Genomic DNA, 22,386 nt, shown 5'->3' with positions numbered 1-22,386 from the left:
TTAGTTTTATTAAACCACCTTTTAGGGATTTTTAATACATGAGAGGCACAAACTGAGCGACCTGAACACTCGGCTCTTCGGTCTCAGGATGCACATTTTATAAACTGACACATACGCAGTGATGACTAAACCCTTATTCTGACAACACCACTAATTAGTCTGTTTAATGCCCAACTACAGATGAACAGGGAGTGGAATGTAAAGGGAGGGAGTGGAAGAGAAGGGAGGAAAAATGGAAAGTGAAGTCAGGAGAGAGACTGCAGTTACTCTGTCTGGGGCACAGAGATAGCCGGGCCCTTGGGGTCATCGAAACGGTCCATAGTGCGGAGCTGCATGATCATGTGCAGGCCGTAGGTGAGCACGAGGACCATGAGGAGACTGGTCATCAGACCCATCCAGATACCAGGAGAGAAAAAGCCCGCACAGTCACTGGCATACGAGAATTCACTGCCGGACACGTTGAAGCCCTGGATCTATCAAGTTAATGAAAAACAGGTGACAGTGTTAATCTGTGTTACTATCTGTTGTGCCATATTTGACGTCACAAAGGTGGAAGTAGAAAGCTGCAGATCATGTAGCTGATCAGAATACATCCAGAAGACGATCCAGAAAAAAAATCTGTTTCACACATCCTAGTTGATTTTTTCTCCTGGGGGAAATCTGTATTAAAAATCCTGAAAATTCTCCTACATTTTTTATTTATTTATTTTTTTGATGGGGGGGAATTTTAGAAAAAAAATAAAGTCACAGTTTCTCCTGCAGAAAACAGAAACATTTCACACATGAAAAAATAATTTCACTTGGAATTTTGTTTTGCACCATTTCACACATGGGAAAGAAATCTCCTTATTTTTTTCCATGTTTTCACAGATGAAAAAACAAAATTTAAGAAACTTGAAAAAAAACATTCTGGCAAAGTTTTTTTCCCCCACTCAAAAATGTATTCCACCCAGTTTCACACATGCCAAAAAAATCACTTGACTTTTCTTTCTCCTGAAGATGTTTTTGGGAATTTTCTGCGCTCCGTTTTGAATTTATTTTTCAAGCTAGTTTCACACTTTGACATAAAAATCCTCCTGGACAAAAAAAAAAAAAAGATCACAGTTTCAGAAGAGAATTTTTCTCTCTAGAAACAAGAATTAAGAAAGAAAAATTCACTCGGTTTAAAAAAAGAAAAAAATCTGAAATGTTTATCCATTTTTTCATGAACCATCGAAACACTGCTGCATACCAAGAATGTGAGAAATAGTGATTTTTATTATTTTTTTGCCAGGAGAAATTTATTTTCATGTGTGACACACCAAGTGGAAAAAAGAAGAAATTCAGGGAGAATTTTTATTTTTTTCCCAGGGCTGTTTTTTTTCTTTGTGAGGCTCATTCTTCTGTTCATTTTTGGAATAGTTTCTTTCTCCTGTTTTTTTTCACTTGATTTCACACAGGGGTCAACTTTTTTCCACCAGTTCTCAAGTGATTTTTGGCATTTATGAAAAAATAAATATCCAGGATTTTTTTCTTTTTCAGTTTCTAGTTAAAAAAAAAAAAAAATCACTGTCACACGAGAACATTTTTTCTCCTGGGGAAACATACGAAGAAGAATTCACATGTGAAACAGAAAAAAAGTGTTTTCCTCCTCGACTTTTTTTCCCTTTTCAAACTAGTTTCATTCATGAAAACAAAAATTCTCCTGGAGGAAAATTTGTATTAAAAAAGGAAAAAAACTATATTATATACTATACTATATTTTTTTCGTGGTTGAATTCCTCACACTCATGAACAAAAAAAAAAATTCTCCTGAAAACATTTTTCCCCAAATTATTTTTCTTGTCAAACTAGTTTCATACATCAAAAAAAAAAAAAATCACACATGAAAAAAAAAAGGGAAAATTCTCGTACATTTTTTTTTTTACCCTCGTACACATGAAAAAAATCCTCCTGAAAAATACTCCCATAACAGAAATCTTTTTTTCCCCAGAAGAAAATTCCGGCTAATTCCAGTTTGTTTTTTTTAAAATGCTTTTCTCTCCTGGATTTTTGTTTTTCTTTCCCAGAATTCTTTTCCTGAAAATTTTTTCCTAGTTGAATTTTTAGCCCATTTTTCACACTTGAAAAAAAAATTCCTTCTGAAAAGGAAAATATTTCCTGAATTTTTTTATTTATTTTTTTTCCTGAAATTTTTCAAACAAGTTTCATTCATGGAAACAAAAAATCCCTCTGGTGAAATTTGAAAAAATATTTCCTGAAAAGAAAAAAAAATCCTCATGAATTATTTTTTTTCCCTGAAATTCTTTTATTTTTTTAAAATACTTTTTTCTTCTGGAAATGTTTCTTTTTTTTTCAACTCAATTTCACACATGAAAAAAAGTCTCCCACTTCCCCCACTCGGATTCAAATGTGAAAAAAAAAGATTTCTCCTGAAACACGTTTCAAACAAAAAACCTCCTCGGGTAAAACTGGTGGGGGAAAAAAAAATCTGTTTCACACATGAAAAAAATCTTCCTGAAAATTATCCCATTTTTTTTAACCCTAGTTAAAAAACTAGCCTAGTTGAATTTTTACCCCATTTTTTCACACATGAAAAAATATCTCCTGGATTTTTCCCCCAACTTCAGTTTCACGCATGAAAAAAAAAAGATTTCTCCTGAAAATTCTCCTATTTTTTTTTTTAATTTCTAGTTTAAAATATGAAAATAGATTAAATAAATAAAATATAAAAACATTTTTTTATTGTATTTTTTTCCTTCCACAAATTACATCCTGTATAATTTCTTCTAGATATATAATGCAGTACAAGAACTCCGTACAGGAGACATGTTTGGGTTTTTATAAATACTTTTTTCTCCTGGAAATGTTTTTTTTTTTTTTTTCACACATGAGAAAAAAGTTTCTCCTGATTTTTTTGATTTTTTTTTCACGTTTCCTGTAAATCTCCTGAGGGGATTTTTAGAAGAAAAGAAAAAAAAATCACTGTTTCTCCTGCAGAAACGGAAACATACAAAACTCTCTCTCTCTTTTTTCATGTTTTCACAGAACGTTACTCATAAAGTTACTCATAAAGATGAAAACAACTTTTTTCCACCAGTTCAAGTGATTTTTTTGGCATGTGTGAAACTGAGTGGAAAATATTTTTTGGTGGGGTATTTTTTAGTAAACTTTCTTTCTCCTGAAGAGGTTTTTTGGAATTTTCCCCCCACTCGGTTTCACGCATGGAAAAAGATTTCTTCTGAATTTGTTTTTTCCCTAGAATTTTTTTTTCTTTGTCAAACTAGTTTCATACATGAAAACAAAAATCCTCCTGGAGGAAAATTTGTATTAAAAAAGAAAAAAAAACTATATTATATACTATACTATATTTTTTTCGTGGTTGAATTCCTCACACTCATGAACAAAAAAAAATATTTCTCCTGAAAACATTTTTCCCCAAATTATTTTTCTTGTCAAACTAGTTTCATACATCAAAACAAAAAGTTAAAAAAAATAAAAAAAATCACACATGAAAAAAAGGGAAAATTCTCGTACATTTTTTTTACCCTCGTACACATGAAAAAATCCTCCTGAAAAATACTTCCAAAAGAGAATTTTTTTTCCAGAAGAAAATTCCTTCTAATTCCAGTTTGTTTTTTTAAAATACTTTTCTCTCCTGGATTTTTGTTTTTCTTTCCCAGAATTCTTTCCCTGAAAATTTTTTCCTAGTTGAATTTTTAGCCCATTTTCACACATGAAAAAAAGACTCCTTCTGAAAAGGAAAATATTTCCTGAATTTTTTAATTTTTTTTTCCTGAAATTCCTTTTTCAAACAAGTTTCATTCATGGAAACAAAAAATCCCTCTGGTGAAATTTGAAAAAAATATTTCCTGAAAAGAAAAAAAAATCCTCATGAATTATTTTTTTCCTGAAATTCTTTTATTTTTTTAAAATACTTTTTTCTTCTGGAAATGTGTCTTTTTTTTTCAACTCAATTTCACACATGAAAAAAAGTCTCCCACTTCCCCCACTCGGATTCAAACGTGAAAAAAAAAGATTTCTCCTGAAACACGTTTCAAACAAAAAACCTCCTCAGGTAAAACTGGTGGGGGGAAAAAAAAATCTGTTTCACACATGAAAAAAAATCTTCCTGAAAATTATCCCATTTGTTTTAACCCTAGTTAAAAAACTAGCCTAGTTGAATTTTTACCCCATTTTTTCACACATGAAAAAATGTCTCCTGGATTTTTCCCCCAACTTCAGTTTCACGCATGAAAAAAAAAAGATTTCTCCTGAAATTCTCCTAAATTTTTTTAAATTTCTAGTTTAAAATATGAAAATAGATTAAATATAAAAACATTTTTTTATTGTATTTTTTTCCTTTTTTTTGGAATTATCTTTTTATTTATATCAAAATACATAATTCCTTCCACAAATTACATCCTGCATAATTTCTTCTAGATATATAATGCAGTACAAGAACTCCGTACAGGAGACATGTTTGGGTTTTTATAAATACTTTTTTCTCCTGGAAATGTTTTTTTTTTTCACACATGAGAAAAAAAGTTTCTCCTGATTTTTTACATTTTTTTTTACATTTCCTGTAAATCTCCTGAGGGGATTTTTAGAAGAAACGAAAAAAAATCACTGTTTCTCCTGCAGAAACGGAAACATACAAAACTTTCTCTCTCTTTTTTCATGTTTTCACAGAACGTTACTCATAAAGTTACTCATAAAGATGAAAACAACTTTTTTCCACCAGTTCAAGTGATTTTTTTGGCATGTGTGAAACTGAGTGGAAAATATTTTTTGGTGGGGTATTTTTTAGTAAACTTTCTTTCTCCTGAAGAGGTTTTTTGGAATTTTCCCCCCACTCGGTTTCACGCATGGAAAAAGATTTCTTCTGAATTTGTTTTTTCCCTAGAATTTTTTTTTCTTTGTCAAACTAGTTTCATACATGAAAACAAAAATCCTCCTGGGAGAAAAAGTGTATTTGTTTCACACATGAAAAATTCCTCCTGCGAAAATTTTCCAGAAGAAAGATTTTTTTTTTTCTCCAGGAAGAAATTCAGGCAAATTTTTCTGCTTGTTTTTTTTTAAATTATTTTTTATACTTTTTCTCCTGGAAATGTTTTTTTCCAACCTAGTTTGAAAAATAAAAACAAAATTCTACTGAGGGGAATTTTAGAAAAAAAGAGAAGATCTGTTTCACATGAAAAACAAAGTATCCTGAAATTCTCTTTTCTTACAGAAGGAACTTAGACTATCCCAGCTATGTGTACAGGAACTTCTAATAGCTAATTCGGCATTAATTTAAATAGTGCCAATTTGCCAAAATGTGAAGAAGTATAGCTACAAAAGCCCACAGCTCCAAGGCATCATACTTCCTGTGTGTTGAGGGGGCCACAGTGTCACACTTTGAAAACCAAAAGTTTTATCCGGCTAAAGATGACTTTCTCACCTGAAAGTCTTCAAAAGAAACCCTCCACTGATTGGCTGGATCTTTGGACGAGTGTGGGATGAGCAGGGGCCAACGGAAGTTGGTGACGGACTCGCAGCGGTACGAGTACTCAGCGGGTGCATAAATGTTCCTGCTGCCGTTGAACGTGGCTTTTTTGCTTTTTTTTCCAGAAGAAAACCTTGACTATTTCTGTTTTTTAAATACTTTTTTCTCCTGGAAATGTTCTCTTTTTTCCAGATTTTTTCCCCCCAGAAAAAAATTCTCCTAATTTTTTTTTTACCTAGTTGCATTTTTACCCCATTTTTTCACATGAAAAATATTTCCTGAAATTAAAAAAATCCTCTTGAAAAGAATTCCTGGATTTTCTCCCACTTGGTTTCAAACATGAAAAAAAGATTTCTCCTGAATTTTTTTTCCCCTGAAAGTTTCATACATGAAAACAAAAAGTCCCTGTAGGGGATCCTTGTGGAAAAAGAATCTCCTAAATTTTTGTTTTCATAGTTGAATTTTTACCCCATTTTTACACACATGAAATTTCTAATTTTTTTTTTTCAGAAAATTTTTCCCTGAAAATTTTCCTAATATTTTTTCACCTAGTTGAATTTTTACCCCATTTTTTCACACATGAAAAAATATTTCCTGAAGGATAAAAAAAATACAATTCTCCTGAAAAAAAATTCTGCATGGGGGAAAAAAAAGTGAAATGAATTTTTTTTTTCCTAGAATTTTTGTCTTTGTCAAACTAGTTTCATACATGAAAACAAAAGTCCTTTTTGGTGAAAATTTGTATATTTTAAAATAAATTTTAAAAAATCTTTCACACATGAAAAAAAATCCTGAAAATTCTCCTAAATGCCCATTCAGTTTCACACATGATACAATTCCTCCTGAAAAGACTTTCCAGAAGAAAACCTGGCTGTTTCTGTTTTTTTAAATCCTTTTTTCTCCTGGAACTGTTTTTTTTTCTCCAGAATTTTCCCCCCTGGTGTTACGACCCCAGAGGTCGTATAAATGTTTCTATTGTCTCTGCTTAAATAACCCTCTCTGTTACCTGAATGTGTGTGTGATTGGTTGCAGGTGTGTTTGAGTGATTGTAGGTTGTCCAGGGAGCTGATTGGTTCCTGCCTTGAAGCCAGGAGTTTAAAGGCCGGCTCTTCCAGTTCCTGGGGGCTCCTCTCTCAGCCAGACTAGCAGCATGTCTGTTTGTGTGCTAGATGTGTTTTTAAATAAAACCTTTATAAATGCTTTGCTTGCTTGAGGGATGGGAAGAGGGGAGTCTCATTTTCATTTTTTTATTACCTAGTTAAAATTTTTTTTAAAAATCCTCCTGAAAAGAATTCTCCTGAATTTTCCCCGTCTTGGTTTCAAACGTGAAAAAAAATTCTCCTGAAATGTTTTCACACATGAAAACAGAAATCCTGAAAATTCTCAATTTTTTTTTCCAGTTGAATTTTTTCACACATTAAAAAAATATTTCCTGAAGGAAAAGAAAAAATTCCTCCTAAAAAAAATTCTAAAAAAATCTTAATTTATAAAGTAACTACCACCGTCTGATGTAGTGGAGTAAAAAAAGTAAAGTATTTTCCTCTGACGTGGTACAGTAGAGGTAGAAAGTGACATGAAAACAAAAGACTGCAGTAAAATATAAGTACTTCAGATTTGTACATAAGCACAATACTTGGGTACTGTAAATGTACTTAGTTACTTTCAACCAGTATACAAACGTGCTGCACTGTTCCTTGATAAGCCTCAATTTGATTTCTGCAAAGTTTGCCTGAATATATTCTGTGAATGAATTAGAATTCATTATTGTATTCAAAATAAAAATAAACACTCAGTTTTCACAGATGTTTTATTGGGTTCACATCAACACAGGACCATGTTCCTCACGTCATTGATATTCACTACAAATCATCAAAACAAAATAAGTTAACAAACTGAAAATAAAATTCACATTGAGCATATTTCAGTGCACTTCAGCTGAGTCATAAATACAGTATTCATGTCGATTGAGACAAAGAATATTGTTCAAAAATGAAAATAGCTTTTAAGCTCACGCTCTGAAACAACCATGAAGGTGACTGACAAACACTTGGAAATGTCTGACTTCATGCTGCACGTTAGAGGTCGTCTCACATTGCGTATTGAGATTATCTGGATCTGAGTCAGCTTGTTCATCAAAATGTCCCTTTGCTCTTTAACAGTAATGTAATGGATACAAGTTCATCTGTCATCCATACAGAAAATGGATCCCTTCATTCAATATCAACACTTAACCTTGTCTACTGACGGACACAAAACAGCTGTAAACACACACACACACAAATGAGTTTCACCAATAAATAGCATTTCATAATTTAAGTTAATTTTTGTCCCTGTATGTACAATTGTATCCCTCCACAGCAGCCTGAAAACTCACCCAAGTTTGTGCCTCTCATGTATTAACATCACTTTTGGTGATGTTTGAGAAATAATGAAGGAAACATTAAAGGAACAGTTCACCTAACCCAGCTCCTTCAGTTGTTTAGCAGGATGCTGCAACTCTGTTTCACTGTGAAGCTCCAGAAATGTTTTGTGGACTACGAAACTTCACCCGACTTTACATCAACATGGAGGGAGGAGATAATGACCGAGTATTCATTTTTGGGCGAACTCTTCCTTTAATGTGTTTTTACTCGCTCAGTCAAGCAAATGTACCCAGAAATGTTCCCCAAGTCAATTTTTACATGTAAAAAATTGCAACGAAGACCACCCAACTTACTACCCTCACCCAAAGCTACGTAGTTTAATCGTTTCCTACTTTGTTGTGCTGTAGAGTCAGATTCAGCACCGGGTTTTGAAAAATTTGACCGGACTCACTATGCAGTTACGACGCTGTCTGACTTTCTGTCTTCCGTCAAAAAAAGACTGCGTGGATTTTCTGCAGAGCGGAGAAACACGAGCATTGTCTAACACAGCCATGATGAACAGTGGCTTTTTACAGCCTTTTATCTGAAAGCAGCTGCCTGAATGTAGCGTTGTGACCAGACAGATAAACAATGAAGTGAAAGTCACCTCAAGACTCCATAAACAGAGCCACATCTTCCACACGATCACATTGTTAATAAAGAATATTCATTATTGCTGCTTTAAGCCAAGACAGAAACTTTTCAGCCATCGTCTTTGTTTAGATTAGGAAGCAAGTTGAAAATCTCATCGAGCAGTGACGAATATTTTAGAAGTGACTGGAAGGATTCTGGAAATCCCTTCAGAGCAGCTTTTTAGTTTTATTAAACCACCTTTTAGGGATTTTTAATACATGAGAGGCACAAACTGAGCGACCTGAACACTCGGCTCTTCGGTCTCAGGATGCACATTTTATAAACTGACACATACGCAGTGATGACTAAACCCTTATTCTGACAACACCACTAATTAGTCTGTTTAATGCCCAACTACAGATGAACAGGGAGTGGAATGTAAAGGGAGGGAGTGGAAGAGAAGCATATGAGGGACAGAAGGGAGGAAAAATGGAAAGTGAAGTCAGGAGAGAGACTGCAGTTACTCTGTCTGGGGCACAGAGATAGCCGGGCCCTTGGGGTCATCAAAACGGTCCATAGTGCGGAGCTGCATGATCATGTGCAGGCCGTAGGTGAGCACGAGGACCATGAGGAGACTGGTCATCAGACCCATCCAGATACCAGGAGAGAAAAAGCCCGCACAGTCACTGGCATAGGAGAATTCACTGCCGGACACGTTGAAGCCCTGGATCTATCAAGTTAATGAAAAACAGGTGACAGTGTTAATCTCTGTTCTCTATGTTTGTACAAAAGAAACATTTAGAGACACATTGTTCAACAGCCAACTGGACAAAGTATGATGTACACAGAGAAAAGAGGTTTTCAAACTGTGAGGCAAAAATACAGCATGTGGTGAAGGGAACAGCTGAAAAACAACAGGAAGTTGTAGCTCGACTGATTTGGCCGTTTATCGACACATTCAGCGTTTGGAGCTACAGCAGTGTCTGTGACACAAAGCGCTAATTAACCAAAATTAGTAAGTATATGCACGTTGTATAAATGCCTGTCAACCCACTAAAAATAGGCATTTGACTACTTTCACATTGCCAGGAGATGAGTTTAGCTCCCTGTTACTATCTGTTGTGTCATATTTGACGTCACAAAGGTGGAAAAACAGAAAAGTAGAAAGCTGCAGATCATGTAGCTCGTCAGAATACATCCAGAAGACGATCCAGAAAAAAAATCTGTTTCACATATCCTAATTGATTTTTTTTTTGAAAATTTGTATTAAAAATCCTGAAAATTCTCCTACATTTTTTATTTTATTTTTTTTTGATGGGGGAGAATTTTAGAAAAAAAATAAAGTCACAGTTTCTCCTGCAGAAAACAGAAACATTTCACACATGAAAAAATAATTTCACTTGGAATTTTTTTTTGCACCATTTCACACATGGGAAAGAAATCTCAATTTTTTCCCCCCATATTTTCACAGATGAAAAAACAAAATTTAAGAAACTTGAAAAAAAACATTCTGGCAAAGTTTTTTTTCCCCACTCAAAAATGTATTCAACCCAGTTTCACACATGCCAAAAAAATCACTTGACTTTCTTTCTCCTGAAGATGTTTTTGGGAATTTTCTGCGCTCCGTTTTGAATTTATTTTTCAAGCTAGTTTCACACTTTGACATAAAAATCCTCCTGGACTAAAAAAAAAAAGATCACAGTTTCAGAAGAGAATTTTTCTCTCTAGAAACAAGAATTAAGAAAGAAAAATTCACTCAGTTTAAAAAAAGAAAAAAATCTGAAATGTTTATCCATTTTTTCATGAACCATCGAAACACTGCTGCATACCAAGAATGTGAGAAATAGTGATTTTTATTATTTTTTTGCCAGGAGAAATTTATTTTCATGTGTGACACACCAAGTGGAAAAAAGAAGAAATTCAGGGAGAATTTTTTTTTTTTTTTTCCCCAGGGCTGTTTTTTTTCTTTGTGAGGCTCATTCTTCTGTTCATTTTTGAAATAGTTTCTTTCTCCTGTTTTTTTTTTCACTTGATTTCACACAGGGGTCAACTTTTTTCCACCAGTTCTCAGGTGATTTTTTGGCATTTATGAAAAAATAAATATCCAGGATTTTTTTCTTTTTCAGTTTCTAGTTAAGAAAAAAAAAAAATCACTGTCACACGAGAACATTTTTTCTCCTGGGGAAACATACGAAGAAGAATTCACACGTGAGTAAAAAATGTTTTCCTCCTGGATTTTTTTTTCTAATACTTAATCATTTTTTAAATTTCCTGAATTTTTTTTTTCCCTTTTCAAACAAGTTTCATTCATGAAAACAAAAATTCTCCTGGAGGAAAATTTGTATTAAAAAAGAAAAAAAAACTATATTATATACTATATTTTTTTCGTGGTTGAATTCCTCACACTCATGAACAAAAAAAAAAATTCTCCTGAAAACATTTTTCCCCAAATTATTTTTCTTGTCAAACTAGTTTCATACATCAAAACAAAAAGTAAAAAAAAAAAATTAAAAAAAAAAAAAAAAAAAAAAAAATCACACATGAAAAAAAGGGAAAATTCTCGTACATTTTTTTTTTTACCCTCGTACACATGAAAAAAATCCTCCTGAAAAACACTCCCATAAGAGAATTTTTTTTTCCAGAAGAAAATTCCGGCTAATTCCAGTTTGTTTTTTTTTAAATACTTTTCTCTCCTGGATTTTTGTTTTTCTTTCCCAGAATTCTTTTCCTGAAAATGTTTTCCTAGTTGAATTTTTAGCCCATTTTTCACACTTGAAAAAAAGATTCCTTCTGAAAAGGAAAATATTTCCTGAATTTTTTTATTTATTTTTTTTCCTGAAATTTTTCAAACAAGTTTCATTCATGGAAACAAAAAAATCCCTCTGGTGAAATTTGAAAAAATATTTTCTGAAAAGAAAAAAAAAAAAATCCTCATGAATTCTTTTTTTCCTGAAATTCTTTTTTTTTTTTAAATACTTTTTTCTTCTGGAAATGTTTCTTTTTTTTTTCCAACTCAATTTCACACATGAAAAAAAGTCTCCTGGAAAATGAAAAAGTCTCCCACTTCCCCCACTCGAATTCAAACGTGAAAAAAAAAAATTCTCCTGAAACACGTTTCAAACAAAAAACCTCCTCGGGTAAAACTGGTGGGGGGAAAAAAAAATCTGTTTCACACATGAAAAAAAATCTTCCTGAAAATTATCCCATTTTTTTTTAACCCTAGTTAAAAAAACTAGCCTAGTTGAATTTTTACCCCCATTTTTCCTTTTTCCAACCTAGTTTCAAAAATAAAAACAAAATTCTACTGAGGGGAATTTTAGAAAAAAGAGAAGATCTGTTTCACATGAAAAACAAAGTATCCTGAAATTCTCTTTTCTTACAGAAGGAACTTAGACTATCCCAGCTATGTGTACAGGAACTTCTAATAGCTAATTCGGCATTAATTTAAATAGTGCCAATTTGCCAAAATGTGAAGAAGTATAGCTACAAAAGCCCACAGCTCCAAGGCATCATACTTCCTGTGTGTTGAGGGGGGCCACAGTGTCACACTTTGAAAACCAAAAGTTTTTATCCGGCTAAAGATGACTTTCTCACCTGAAAGTCTTCAAAAGAAACCCTCCACTGATTGGCTGGATCTTTGGACGAGTGTGGGATGAGCAGGGGCCAACGGAAGTTGGTGACGGACTCGCAGCGGTACGAGTACTCAGCGGGTGCATAAATGTTTCTGCTGCCGTTGAACGTGGCTTTGGTTGCCGTCGTACTCCAGCTCCACGGCGTCCAGCGTGAACCAGCGGCGAGCGGACACCTTGTAGTGACGCTGGCTCATGGCAAAGCTGGATACACACAAACACATGGAGAGAATTCAAACGGGTTCACGGAGGTTACAGCAGGAGATGGTGGAGCTCTATGTCCACTAGTATTAGTGAATTATAGTGCCGAAGGCTTAAAGTTCAAACAGAACAGAAGATATAGAATTATATTTATTTATTTGAGAGTGTTTTTCTATGTTGTGGACTCACATTAGTTTGAAGTCGCGGTGGCGGAGAACATCCTCATAATTAAGAACCAACCTGCAAAGAACCAAAGATGAAATCAAATAAAGGAGGTCAAAAAAAAAAAAAAATCCAGTTGACACAATTTTAAGATTTCATCCAAAAAAAACACGTCATATAAAGACAATTTCTTACATTTTTTTGAGGCTGCTATGATGAATATTGAGAGCAGTTTTGGTGGTGAAATAAATGTAAAATAATGTCTGCATCTCATCGTTTGTTTGCTTTCGCTGTCTTAAGTCTCCGATAACACTGATGATGAAATAATGGGTCTAATAAAGTTTTGGATAACATGTTTTCTGTGTGTCTCTTTAGTGAAATGTGTTCAGTTTGTCTGATTTGTATTGTTTTTATTTATGACACCATTTCAAAACTTATTGTTTATTAACTTCCAAAACCTTTCAGCGGAAGTTGTACAGATTTTAGGGATATGAAACATGTTAAGATGCTCTAGTAAAAGGCATTCCAGGAGACTTTTTCCTTTTCCAGGAGGATTTAGGGAAAAATTATCCGTTTCACACATGAAAAAAAAAATCCTGAAAATTCTCCTTAAAAAGGTTTTTTCCCCCATTTTTTCACACATTAAAAAAATGTTTCCTGAAGGAAAAAGAAATGACTCCGCAAAAAAATCTCCTGGATTTTCCCACATGCACGCATGAAAAAAAGATTTCCCCAAAATGTTTTTTTCCCTGGAATTTTTGTCTTCGTCAAACCTAGTTTCATACATGAAAACAAAAGTCCTTTTGGGGGAAATTTGTATATATAAAAATAAATAGTTTAATTTTTACCACATTTTTCACACATGAAAAAAATATTTCCTGATTTTCCTGAAAAAAAAATTCTCCTGGATTTTCTCCCACTCGCTGTCATGCATGAAAAAAAAAGATTTCCTCTGAAATGTTTTTTTCTGAGAGAAAACAAAAGTCCTTCTGGGGGAAAATTTGTATATAAAAAGTTAATAAATAATAAAGTTTTGGATACCATGGTTTGTGTGTGTCTTTAGTAAAATGTGTTCAGTTTGTCTGATTTCTGTATTGTTTTATTTATGACACCATTTCAATACTTATTGTTCATTAACTTCCAAAACCTTTCAGCCGAACATTTTAAGATACTCTAGCAAAAGCCAAATGTTACGACCCCAGAGGTCAATGTGGGCAGTGGCGGTCCGTTTGTAGTTGGATAATTAATCACTGAAGTCGTTCAGTCAGGCACAAACGCTAATAATTGAGTTGATACAGCTTCTGTTCTAGTGCCAGAGAGAATACTTGCTGGTTTTTCTTAATCTTCTGTAACTAAACTGAACAGTTTGAGTTTTTTTTTTAGTTTTTTTTTTTTTTAAATAGGACAAAAACAAAACATTTGAGACGTCACTTTGGAAATGTTGATGTACATTTTTCACTATCTTAACTTTTTTTTTAGACCAAATAATCAATTAAATCAACAAAATAATGTGTAGATGAATCAATAATAAAAGTAAACCCTGATGGATTGCAGATTATATAAAGGGAAGTTTAAGCAGAAGCACTGTACTAGCCCACCTGTGGCAGCAGTTTTGACTGTCCAAGCAAAAATAATTCCTAAGAAGCTCCTTCACTTTTTAAACAGTGCACATAGTTCTGGTGAAGACATTTTGATCAGAAGAGAAAGATCTTCAAACAGTGCTCTGGGACCTGATTTTCCTTTGAGAACAGCTTGTTTATTCATTGATGGAAAAGATAAATATTTCTGAGTTTGGATTAATTAAACCTGATTAATATTGTAAATATTAAAATTATGAGTTGGACACTCCAAAACTACACAGTGCCCCCTTAAGTATATGACATGTATGAACTACCTCGCTTTGGTTTTGTCGCAGCGCGAGCCGTCGAGCTTCAGGCGGGCTTCCTTCCCAAAGGTTGACGAGGTCAAGTCTTGGACTTCCCAGCTACCGCTCCGAAGGATGCTGACTGTCAGGCCTTTAGCCCACAGAAGGATACAGGTGTCTTCACCCTCCTGTAGGAAGAAGGAGGAGAGATGAGAGATCAAGAAAACAAGACTGAAAGAATAAAACTGTTATTGCATATTTTTCTTATCGTTACCAAATTCCATAATAACACCAAAAACCTTTAAAAAGGGCTGGGACGATATGCTTACCTCCCAAATCAATACTATCACAATATTGGGTTTTGGTTCTACAGTACATGTCACTATTGTGACGCTACAAGATTACGTTTTTTTGTTTGATTCTTTAACACTGGATCAGAAAAAAAGTTAAATCATCGCTTCTGGAAACTGAACATCATGAATCATATTTTCAAACAAAATGCCATCACATGTCAGTCAGTCTCTCTAAGTTTTATTTCAGTAACATCATCTCAACAATTCATATAAAAGTGTTAAACAAAATACTAACATTTACAATATTTTTCTGCTCCTACTTATTAAACTAGTGCCATATGAATAATAAATAAAATGGAAAATCTAAAGATCTAAAACGTATATGTGCTGCCCTCTTCTGGCAAGCAATTATTATTTATAAACCCACCTGGTGTTTAGAGTTTTGACCCTCACTTGTGGAAGCAGGATGGTGTGTTCTGGATTGAATCAAAATAAACTACGGTGTGTGCGTTCATGGCAACAGTGTGGCTAATAGTTTATGGACAACAGTGGAGCTCTATGGCACAGAGGAAGAGGATACATCGGGCTGTGAAACACACACAGTAGCCATGTTTCCATAAAATGTCAAGCAAATTTTAAGCTTTTGAAAGTTAGCAAAAAACAAAACAAAAAGTGAATCTGGTGCGTTTCCATAAACTGTTTTGAATGAATGACCTTGGCCAAGTAAAGGGCCATGTTGCATGCTGTCCGGAGACGACGAAGAAATACAATGCAGACAGCGGAGGTTATTCGGTTCGATTCTGTTTCCATCAAACATTCTGTGCTTCAGCTCTGATTCACAAAAGACAAAAACCACCTCAAGCGAGCGTTCAAACGTTTTTGCATGTTTTTCCAAATGTTGCCGTTTGCATAAAATTTCGAATGCGATATTCTTCAAAATGCTTCATGGAAACACGGCTAATGCTTGTTAGTAAAAACATCAATCGTTGATTTGGGTCTTTTAATAGGATTTGTCAACAATAAGAAGAAAATATAAGACTGCACACTGGATGTATAGAAAGATGTAACCGAGTCGCTCCACCTTAAACTCCACCGGACCGTAGATCTCAGCCTTCTCCTTGATTCGACGCTGCCTCTCACGCTCTCTCTCCCTCTCCCTGTATCCACCTCTGGCCTGCAGCAGAGAACGTCCTCCACCCAGGCCGGCTTCAATAGAGAGAGACGCAGCTTCCTGTAAAGAGACAGGAAGAGTGGAACAGACATTTGGGTCGGAAAAAACAAGAATTAACACATGTTCAACACATTATTAATAAACACATTGGCACTCACCCTGGACGGCCGCAGGGCAGTGTAGATGGCTGTGTATGGAACAGACTGGGCCTTCATGGTGCTCAACACCTGACCAATCACCTCGTCTGAAAAACAACACCTTCGTCTATTGGCGTGGCATTACCCAGCAAGTTCTCACATGCAAAAAAACTGTCCTCAGAGGGGTTCAGGTCCATCCACACCAAGAACGATAACTATAAATATAACGTTTTAAAAATCGTTCTAACTGCAGTGTATGGAGTCCACATCACAACTATAACCACAACGACAGCGGGGAACGATATCGTTGGGATCACTTTCAGAGCAATTTGATGAACAATAGAAACACTGACAGCCAATCAGAATCCATCGGACTTTACAGGGTCAATCAGTCAGCTTGATTTCGGGGACATTTTCCTAAAAAATAATGTTGCAGGAGTGATTTTAATATTGGTTTCTAACGGTAGCTGGCCTCTTTTATGAAAGCTGATTGATGTCATTTAGGAAACACTTTTGAGATGGTCTACGCAAATAACTCATTAAACCTATTACACGCTTATATTATGTATGTGAGGCTGCAATATACACGTAATGAACATCATTTTACCTGAGACATACTGCAGGCGGCTCGTTAGACAGGTTAAATGTAAGACTCACCGTTTCCACTGAGAATCTCTTTTGCAGACATCAGATCAGCCCTGAAAGAGTCGGACAACAATGAGATATTGATGAAAATAGGAGGGAGGTGAGTGAAATTGGCATGATTAAAATCAAAAGACTGAGATTGTAATAACCCCATTCAGACTCAATTTATTTCTCTAGTGGAGATGTGGTGAATTTAATATTTGGATGTAGAGATAGAGCGTAATCGAGAGACTGCGGCCTTATTGTTGATTTTCTGGCCTCGGCTGGACCAAAAAGTTTAAAAGTTAGGGGCGCCCACTAGCTCAGTTGGTAGAGCAGGCGTCCCATGTACAGAGGCCTTGTCCTCGCTGCAGCGGCCCGGGGTTCGAGTCCATTAGTCTAACATTACTTGTATTAAAAGCTATTGTCGGAGGGAGGCAGAGATCAGCAGTGAGTGACAAAAACTGGGGCTGGACTCTGTTCTGCCTGGGGCTTAAAGATTGTTACTGGTATCACAGTCAGTAATCTCTCTCTGATTGCGTCCCCAGTGTACCTACCCGATGCCGTACGGCAGCCTGAACACCAGCAGGGCGGGTGAGGAGGCGTTGAGTCTCAGCTGGCTAAGGGTCTCAGGGTCCATGTACAGAGGGGAGGTTTCTAATTGGTCCTGCAGCTGACCAATCACTGCATTGGAGGCAGGCCAGGACACAGCAGGAAGCACCAGAGGGGAGGACGAGGACATCAGAGCCCCCTGTGAGACACGAGAGACAGAAGATCCGTCAGTGACATACAAATAACAGACGGGAAACAAGTTTTATGCTTATTATTATCAACAGGCGACCAAATGAAAAGCATGATTACCTTCAGTTAAATTATTATTTCTCTGGTTCAGACATTACTGGAAACATTTTGGATAATGTAAATACACAACTCAACAAAATATATAACAAAAGGTCTAGTGGCTTTTAGTCAATTTAAAGTTAAGTGTAACATTCTTCGTCTGTTATATTTATTTGAGAAGGGAACTTTAACTTTTCGCATCAGCATGATAAGCAGAAATTGAGAGTATAATAGGACTCAAAAATATTATACTCAATAACTCGGTGACATCATCTTACCTCGAGGTTTGGGAAAACGCTGTCCTGTTTGTTTCCAAAAGCTCCTCCATACATGGTGAAGTCCTCTATGCTCATCTGGGTGGAGACGGTCAAAAACAATCTTAAATAAGCAAAAATCAATTCTACTCCAAATGTAGACATTGAAGCTGCAAAACTCAGATTTCTGGATCATTATCAGGAACATTTATAGTGTTTATTTATAGTGACTGCAGGTGAGAGCAAACAAGTCATTTTAAGGAGAGGTACAGTGTGTAAATTGTAGGGCCATCTAGCGGTGAGGTTACAGATTGCAACAAACAAAATATCCCTCTTCTGACTGATAACTGAAATGTAATGAAACAAAGAGCATTTAAAATGTGTGTGTGTTTGCGTGTACCTTGTCCTGAAGGAACAGCACTACATTTCTTGGGCCCTCAGTCAGAGCTTTCTCCAGGTAGGCGGCCAGCTGCTGCTGCTCGACGATGTGACCCGCTGTCGGAGGGGATTGACTTGGAAGGGAGATCCTGGTGGAGGAACAAGTATTCAGATCTTAATCCAAAGAAAACAAAGTCATACAATAATGTGAACGCCCTACATTACATGTACGGGTCGGGATGGGCCTTCGATATCTTGGAGTGAATACTTCCACATGTGACCCTATTTATATGGCACCATTCAGACACAAGGGAATTCAAAGCGCTTTACAGAGACATAGAAATACATAAAAAAATCTGACATTAATAAAATCAAAAGGAAGCAAATAAGTAGTTATGAATCTAATCATTTGAAGGCCTCAGTAAACGGGAAGATTGCTCCAAGACGACGACCTCCTTATATCTGCACTATTGTAAAATCAAAATATGTATACATTGATTGTTTCTTTATTTTTTGCTAATAAATCTTGTGTGGCCTTGTCCACATTGGGAGGATGTCATCTCGCTTGTGCACCACTTGCCGATGCTTCAGATTCACACTCTTCACTTATAATTTAAATAATCTACGTCTGATATTTTGTCATTGTCATCTGTTTACTCTTGCGTATGCACGTCTGTCCTGGGACAGGGATCCCTCCTCTGTGGCACTTCCTGAGGTTTCTTCCAATTTTTTTTCCCTGCTACATGGGGACTTTTTCCTTACTCTTGACTCGTTCACTGTGCAGATTGTAAAGCCCACTGAATGAACGTGATTGTGATTTTAGAGTATACGAATAAAATTGACTTGACTTGTTTCACAGGTAGGGAGTATAAAAATGAAAAGCTGCTTCACCTCGCTTGGTTTTAATTCTGAGAACAGTGTAAACCTGTACCGGATGACCTGAGGGGTTACGAACGGTTATGAACACCACTTTTGTGATTTAAATTAAATGTGTAGCAGTAAAAAGCTAATGTTAGGCTACACACAGACGACATCGCGGTCGCATGACTTGAACATCACCACCACTAAGAGTCTTACTACACAATTACTATACAGGTTTTCTATAAACTGATCAAAGTACAAGTTGTAAAGTCAGAGTTAGAATAGTGTGTAACTAAAGTGGGTCTGTAAAGACGTTTAATGTCCCCGACATTAAAGTGTACTTAATAATTCATGTGCTTTACGTCGTAGAACAAAACATGTAAATATCTTAAGCCTGTGGAAACCACAGACCTTATTTCAGGCATTTAACTGAAAACCAATTAAAAAACTCATTAACTCTGAGACGAGGGAACCGAAACTGCAAAAATGCGAACTGATTTCTGGGTCTTAGGCTCCAGCAGCATTTTGATATCCACATTTGTGGCATTACTGCAAAAAACATAACATTGTTTTGTATTTGTTGATGTAGTTATTCTGTGTATTATCTATATTAAAGATTGTCAACTTATATATCACTATTTGTTTCTTTACATTGGGCTCTATGGGGGTATGGCCTTAGAATGATGTCACAGTGTTTTAAGGCTATATTGTAAAACACAATTTATATCACGATATTGTGAAGTGTCCTCAAAAGCACTTTGTAAATGATAGGATTTGGCACCAAATCGATATATTTTTGACCAAATACTTCCTTGATATAACACTGTTACAGAATTGTCAGGATGATGATTGGTACTTTCACAAAACAGCACAATAAAAATGTATGATGAATAATCATCAGTAATGTGGATATAATGACGAAGCGGGTAAAGACAAGTGTAAGAACAAGTAGAACAGTCTGGTAGGTTAAGAAAATGGCATCACTTTACTGAAATACAGCTTTCTAAAACCAGGACAGGACAACAATTGTGTCTTATTGTAACACAAGGACGTACAAAATCTCAGTCTTATTTCATACATGGTTGAATTGCCCAGCCCTCTGTATTACATGAGAGCTAATATCTGCAGCAAATGTTTAAGATATAAACTCCAAATCTGCAAAATTACTATATCCTTCAATTAAATGTAGTGGAGTAAAAAGTACCTCTAGGATTTAGTGTCAGAAAAATGAAATACTCAAACAATTAGAGTGCAATACAAAGTACAACACAAAAATCAAGACAAGTACCTTTAAAATGATATTTAAGTAAATACAAGGGTAGAAGTACTCAAATTACTATAAAGAAAAATAGATAACAGGCACAAAATGACATCTTTCTACCATGTAGAGTTTACAGGCAGGTGTAATCTGGATACACCTGGTGCTGAAAATTTTAAATCAACACACGACGATTGATCATCGATCACACCGGTCATCAGGCTCCGCAGCGTTATACGGTTTAAATGACAGGTGACATTGCACCTGTCATTAATTATAATTACAGGAAACTATCATGTTACGCCTCCTTAATTATATTATTCGGGCGTTCAATTGTAATTCAGCTCAGTCTGCGTCGTATTCACCTGTTTAGCAGAGAAGCATCGACGTTTACATCCCGATAACGTCAACGGACAGACGGCTAACAGCTAACAGCTAGCTAACCGTTAGCTAACAGGAGCGTCGAAAGCCGTTAGCCGTCAGCGCGCCCTCACCGAGAGGAGCAAATACATGAAAACACAACGTAACTCACCCTTCGCTCGTCCACAGAATGAGCGGCACCTGTTCATCGCAATTTCCCGTCTGCAAAATGCCAAACAAACCGAGAAAGACGGCCAAAGACGCGGAGATGCGCTGAAGATGCCCTGTCGCCGCCATCTTTAGAGACTGACAGCAGGTGACGTCACGTGACGGAGGATGAAGAGGAGGCTGCCAGGGCCGCGTTGACCGGATGACAGGGCCCGGGCCCGAGAGGCTCTGTGGGCCCCTCCACCCCCCATTAACCTGATGACAGGGCCGAGAGGCTCTGTGGGCCCCTCCACCCCCCCATTAACCTGATGTCAGGGGCCCGGGGCCGAGAGGCTCTGTGGGCCCCTCCACCTCCTCCACCCCCTCGTTTATAGTCTCATTTTTAAAAAGTGTAATATCTTGGTAATCTACATCACAAAATGCATTAGTGTTTTTCCCTCTTTGAGCCAGAAAACACCATAATATTGTTATTAACACATCACTGAGCCCACTTGAGCATAAACACAAGACATTTTTATTTAACAACCACACACAGCAACTTATGGTGATAATAAAACCAAAATGTGTGAAAGTATGATTACAAGCGATGTTATGAAAAACATCACCAACCATCACCGGTCTGCACAAACACTGATAATAACTAATAACAGCATGAGCAAAGAACAGCAACAGATCACAGTAGGAGCCTCTTCTCTGGCCTCAGGGGGCCCCGTGACCCAATCACCTGCACCTGCACCTGCACAGACACACTAACACACTCCATTCAGCACCATGGATAGCAACATGGCCTAATGCCAGGTACCAAAAAGATGAAACTGAGCAACATTTACAGGTTTGCAGTATAATCTAGACAAACATCTAAGCAAATGTGCATTTCTCTTAAAACAATGCACAACCACAACAATTTAAAACCTGCACAAGCTATAAATACAGCACTTTCTTACCTTTTTAGAAGTGCTTTCGTCTGGTCTTCTTTGAAGAAAATGCCCTAATTATGTCCTTAAAATCCAAATCACGAAGGGTGTCATGCTCAGTAGACATCAGTGTGAGATGACTGACTCGGTCACGGCTGGCTCCTCAGTGAGAAATCTTTTTACCGGCCATTTTGACATCATTTCTTACTTTCTTACTTCCGGGCACACACACAAAATTTCTCGAGAAATTCCCCAGTTTTTAATGCAACTGTGAATGAAATGGTGTCAATCGTACCCTGTACCGGCTGCGCCCAGAGGAGAAGCACTGCTGTGTACGGGGTACTTTCTGTTTTTTGGACTTCTGTACCTTTTATCTAAGTAGAATTTCAACTTTAGTAGTATTTTCAAACTGTTGTCTTCTGAATTTCAATAAATTGGAAAAGTATGTAATTTTATTTTGTGGTGATCTTAACCCTAATCCTGTCATGGTATGTCTTAACAATTACTATAACATCTCCTTATCACAGGGGGCCATGAGTTACAAAGTCTCAGGTGACATGTTTTCATCGTTTTTTGACTTATTTGGATCAGTGCAGCAGGAACTGGAGGAGAGGTGGCGCAAGAGCCAGTAAAACATGCGTCAGCAATAAAAATTTAGAAAAGTGAAATACTTTATTGGTGTCCACATACTGTACAGTAGGAAAGACTGGCGTTCAGTAAGGCGATACATTTATAAAATCACCACAGATCACTTAGCTGTGGCCCTTATAAAAACCACGGATGAACAAATAAATTATATGTATACATCTGCAATGGCCGAGCATCCAGAG

At 36.2% G+C, this 22,386-nt stretch overlaps 2 protein-coding genes across 2 annotated transcripts; both read right to left on the bottom strand.

The window, feature by feature from the left end:
* Positions 1-169: 169 nt before the first annotated feature.
* LOC140999294 (V-type proton ATPase subunit S1-like) lies at positions 170-5,723 on the bottom strand. The gene is made up of 3 exons (XM_073469623.1): positions 5,719-5,723; positions 5,423-5,579; positions 170-473 (listed from the first exon to the last, which is right to left on the bottom strand). Exons 1-3 carry the CDS (start codon positions 5,721-5,723, stop codon positions 264-266), a joined length of 372 nt encoding a protein of 123 aa, XP_073325724.1. The 3' UTR covers positions 170-263.
* A 3,168-nt stretch (positions 5,724-8,891) lies between these two features.
* Positions 8,892-20,789, bottom strand: atp6ap1a (ATPase H+ transporting accessory protein 1a). The gene is given in 12 exon segments (XM_073471053.1): positions 8,892-9,172; positions 12,037-12,189; positions 12,191-12,275; positions 12,462-12,512; positions 14,329-14,486; positions 15,673-15,822; positions 15,921-16,006; positions 16,557-16,597; positions 17,081-17,274; positions 17,642-17,716; positions 18,018-18,144; positions 20,647-20,789. Coding segments are annotated over 12 exon segments (1,455 nt in total). The 5' UTR covers positions 20,772-20,789; the 3' UTR covers positions 8,892-8,962.
* Between the last annotated feature and the right edge of the window lie 1,597 nt (positions 20,790-22,386).

This window comes from Pagrus major, chromosome 7 (assembly GCF_040436345.1).
Source record: "Pagrus major chromosome 7, Pma_NU_1.0".
Classification (NCBI taxonomy): domain Eukaryota; kingdom Metazoa; phylum Chordata; class Actinopteri; order Spariformes; family Sparidae; genus Pagrus; species Pagrus major.
This window is presented reverse-complemented; position numbering and strand designations above follow the sequence as displayed.

Bases quoted from the DNA above. Each gene is read 5' to 3' on its own strand.
- LOC140999294 (XM_073469623.1), bottom strand. The intron at 474-5,422 runs GTGAGAAAGTCA...TTAACTTGATAG, and splicing joins TTTCTTTTGAAGACTTTCAG to ATCCAGGGCTTCAACGTGTC.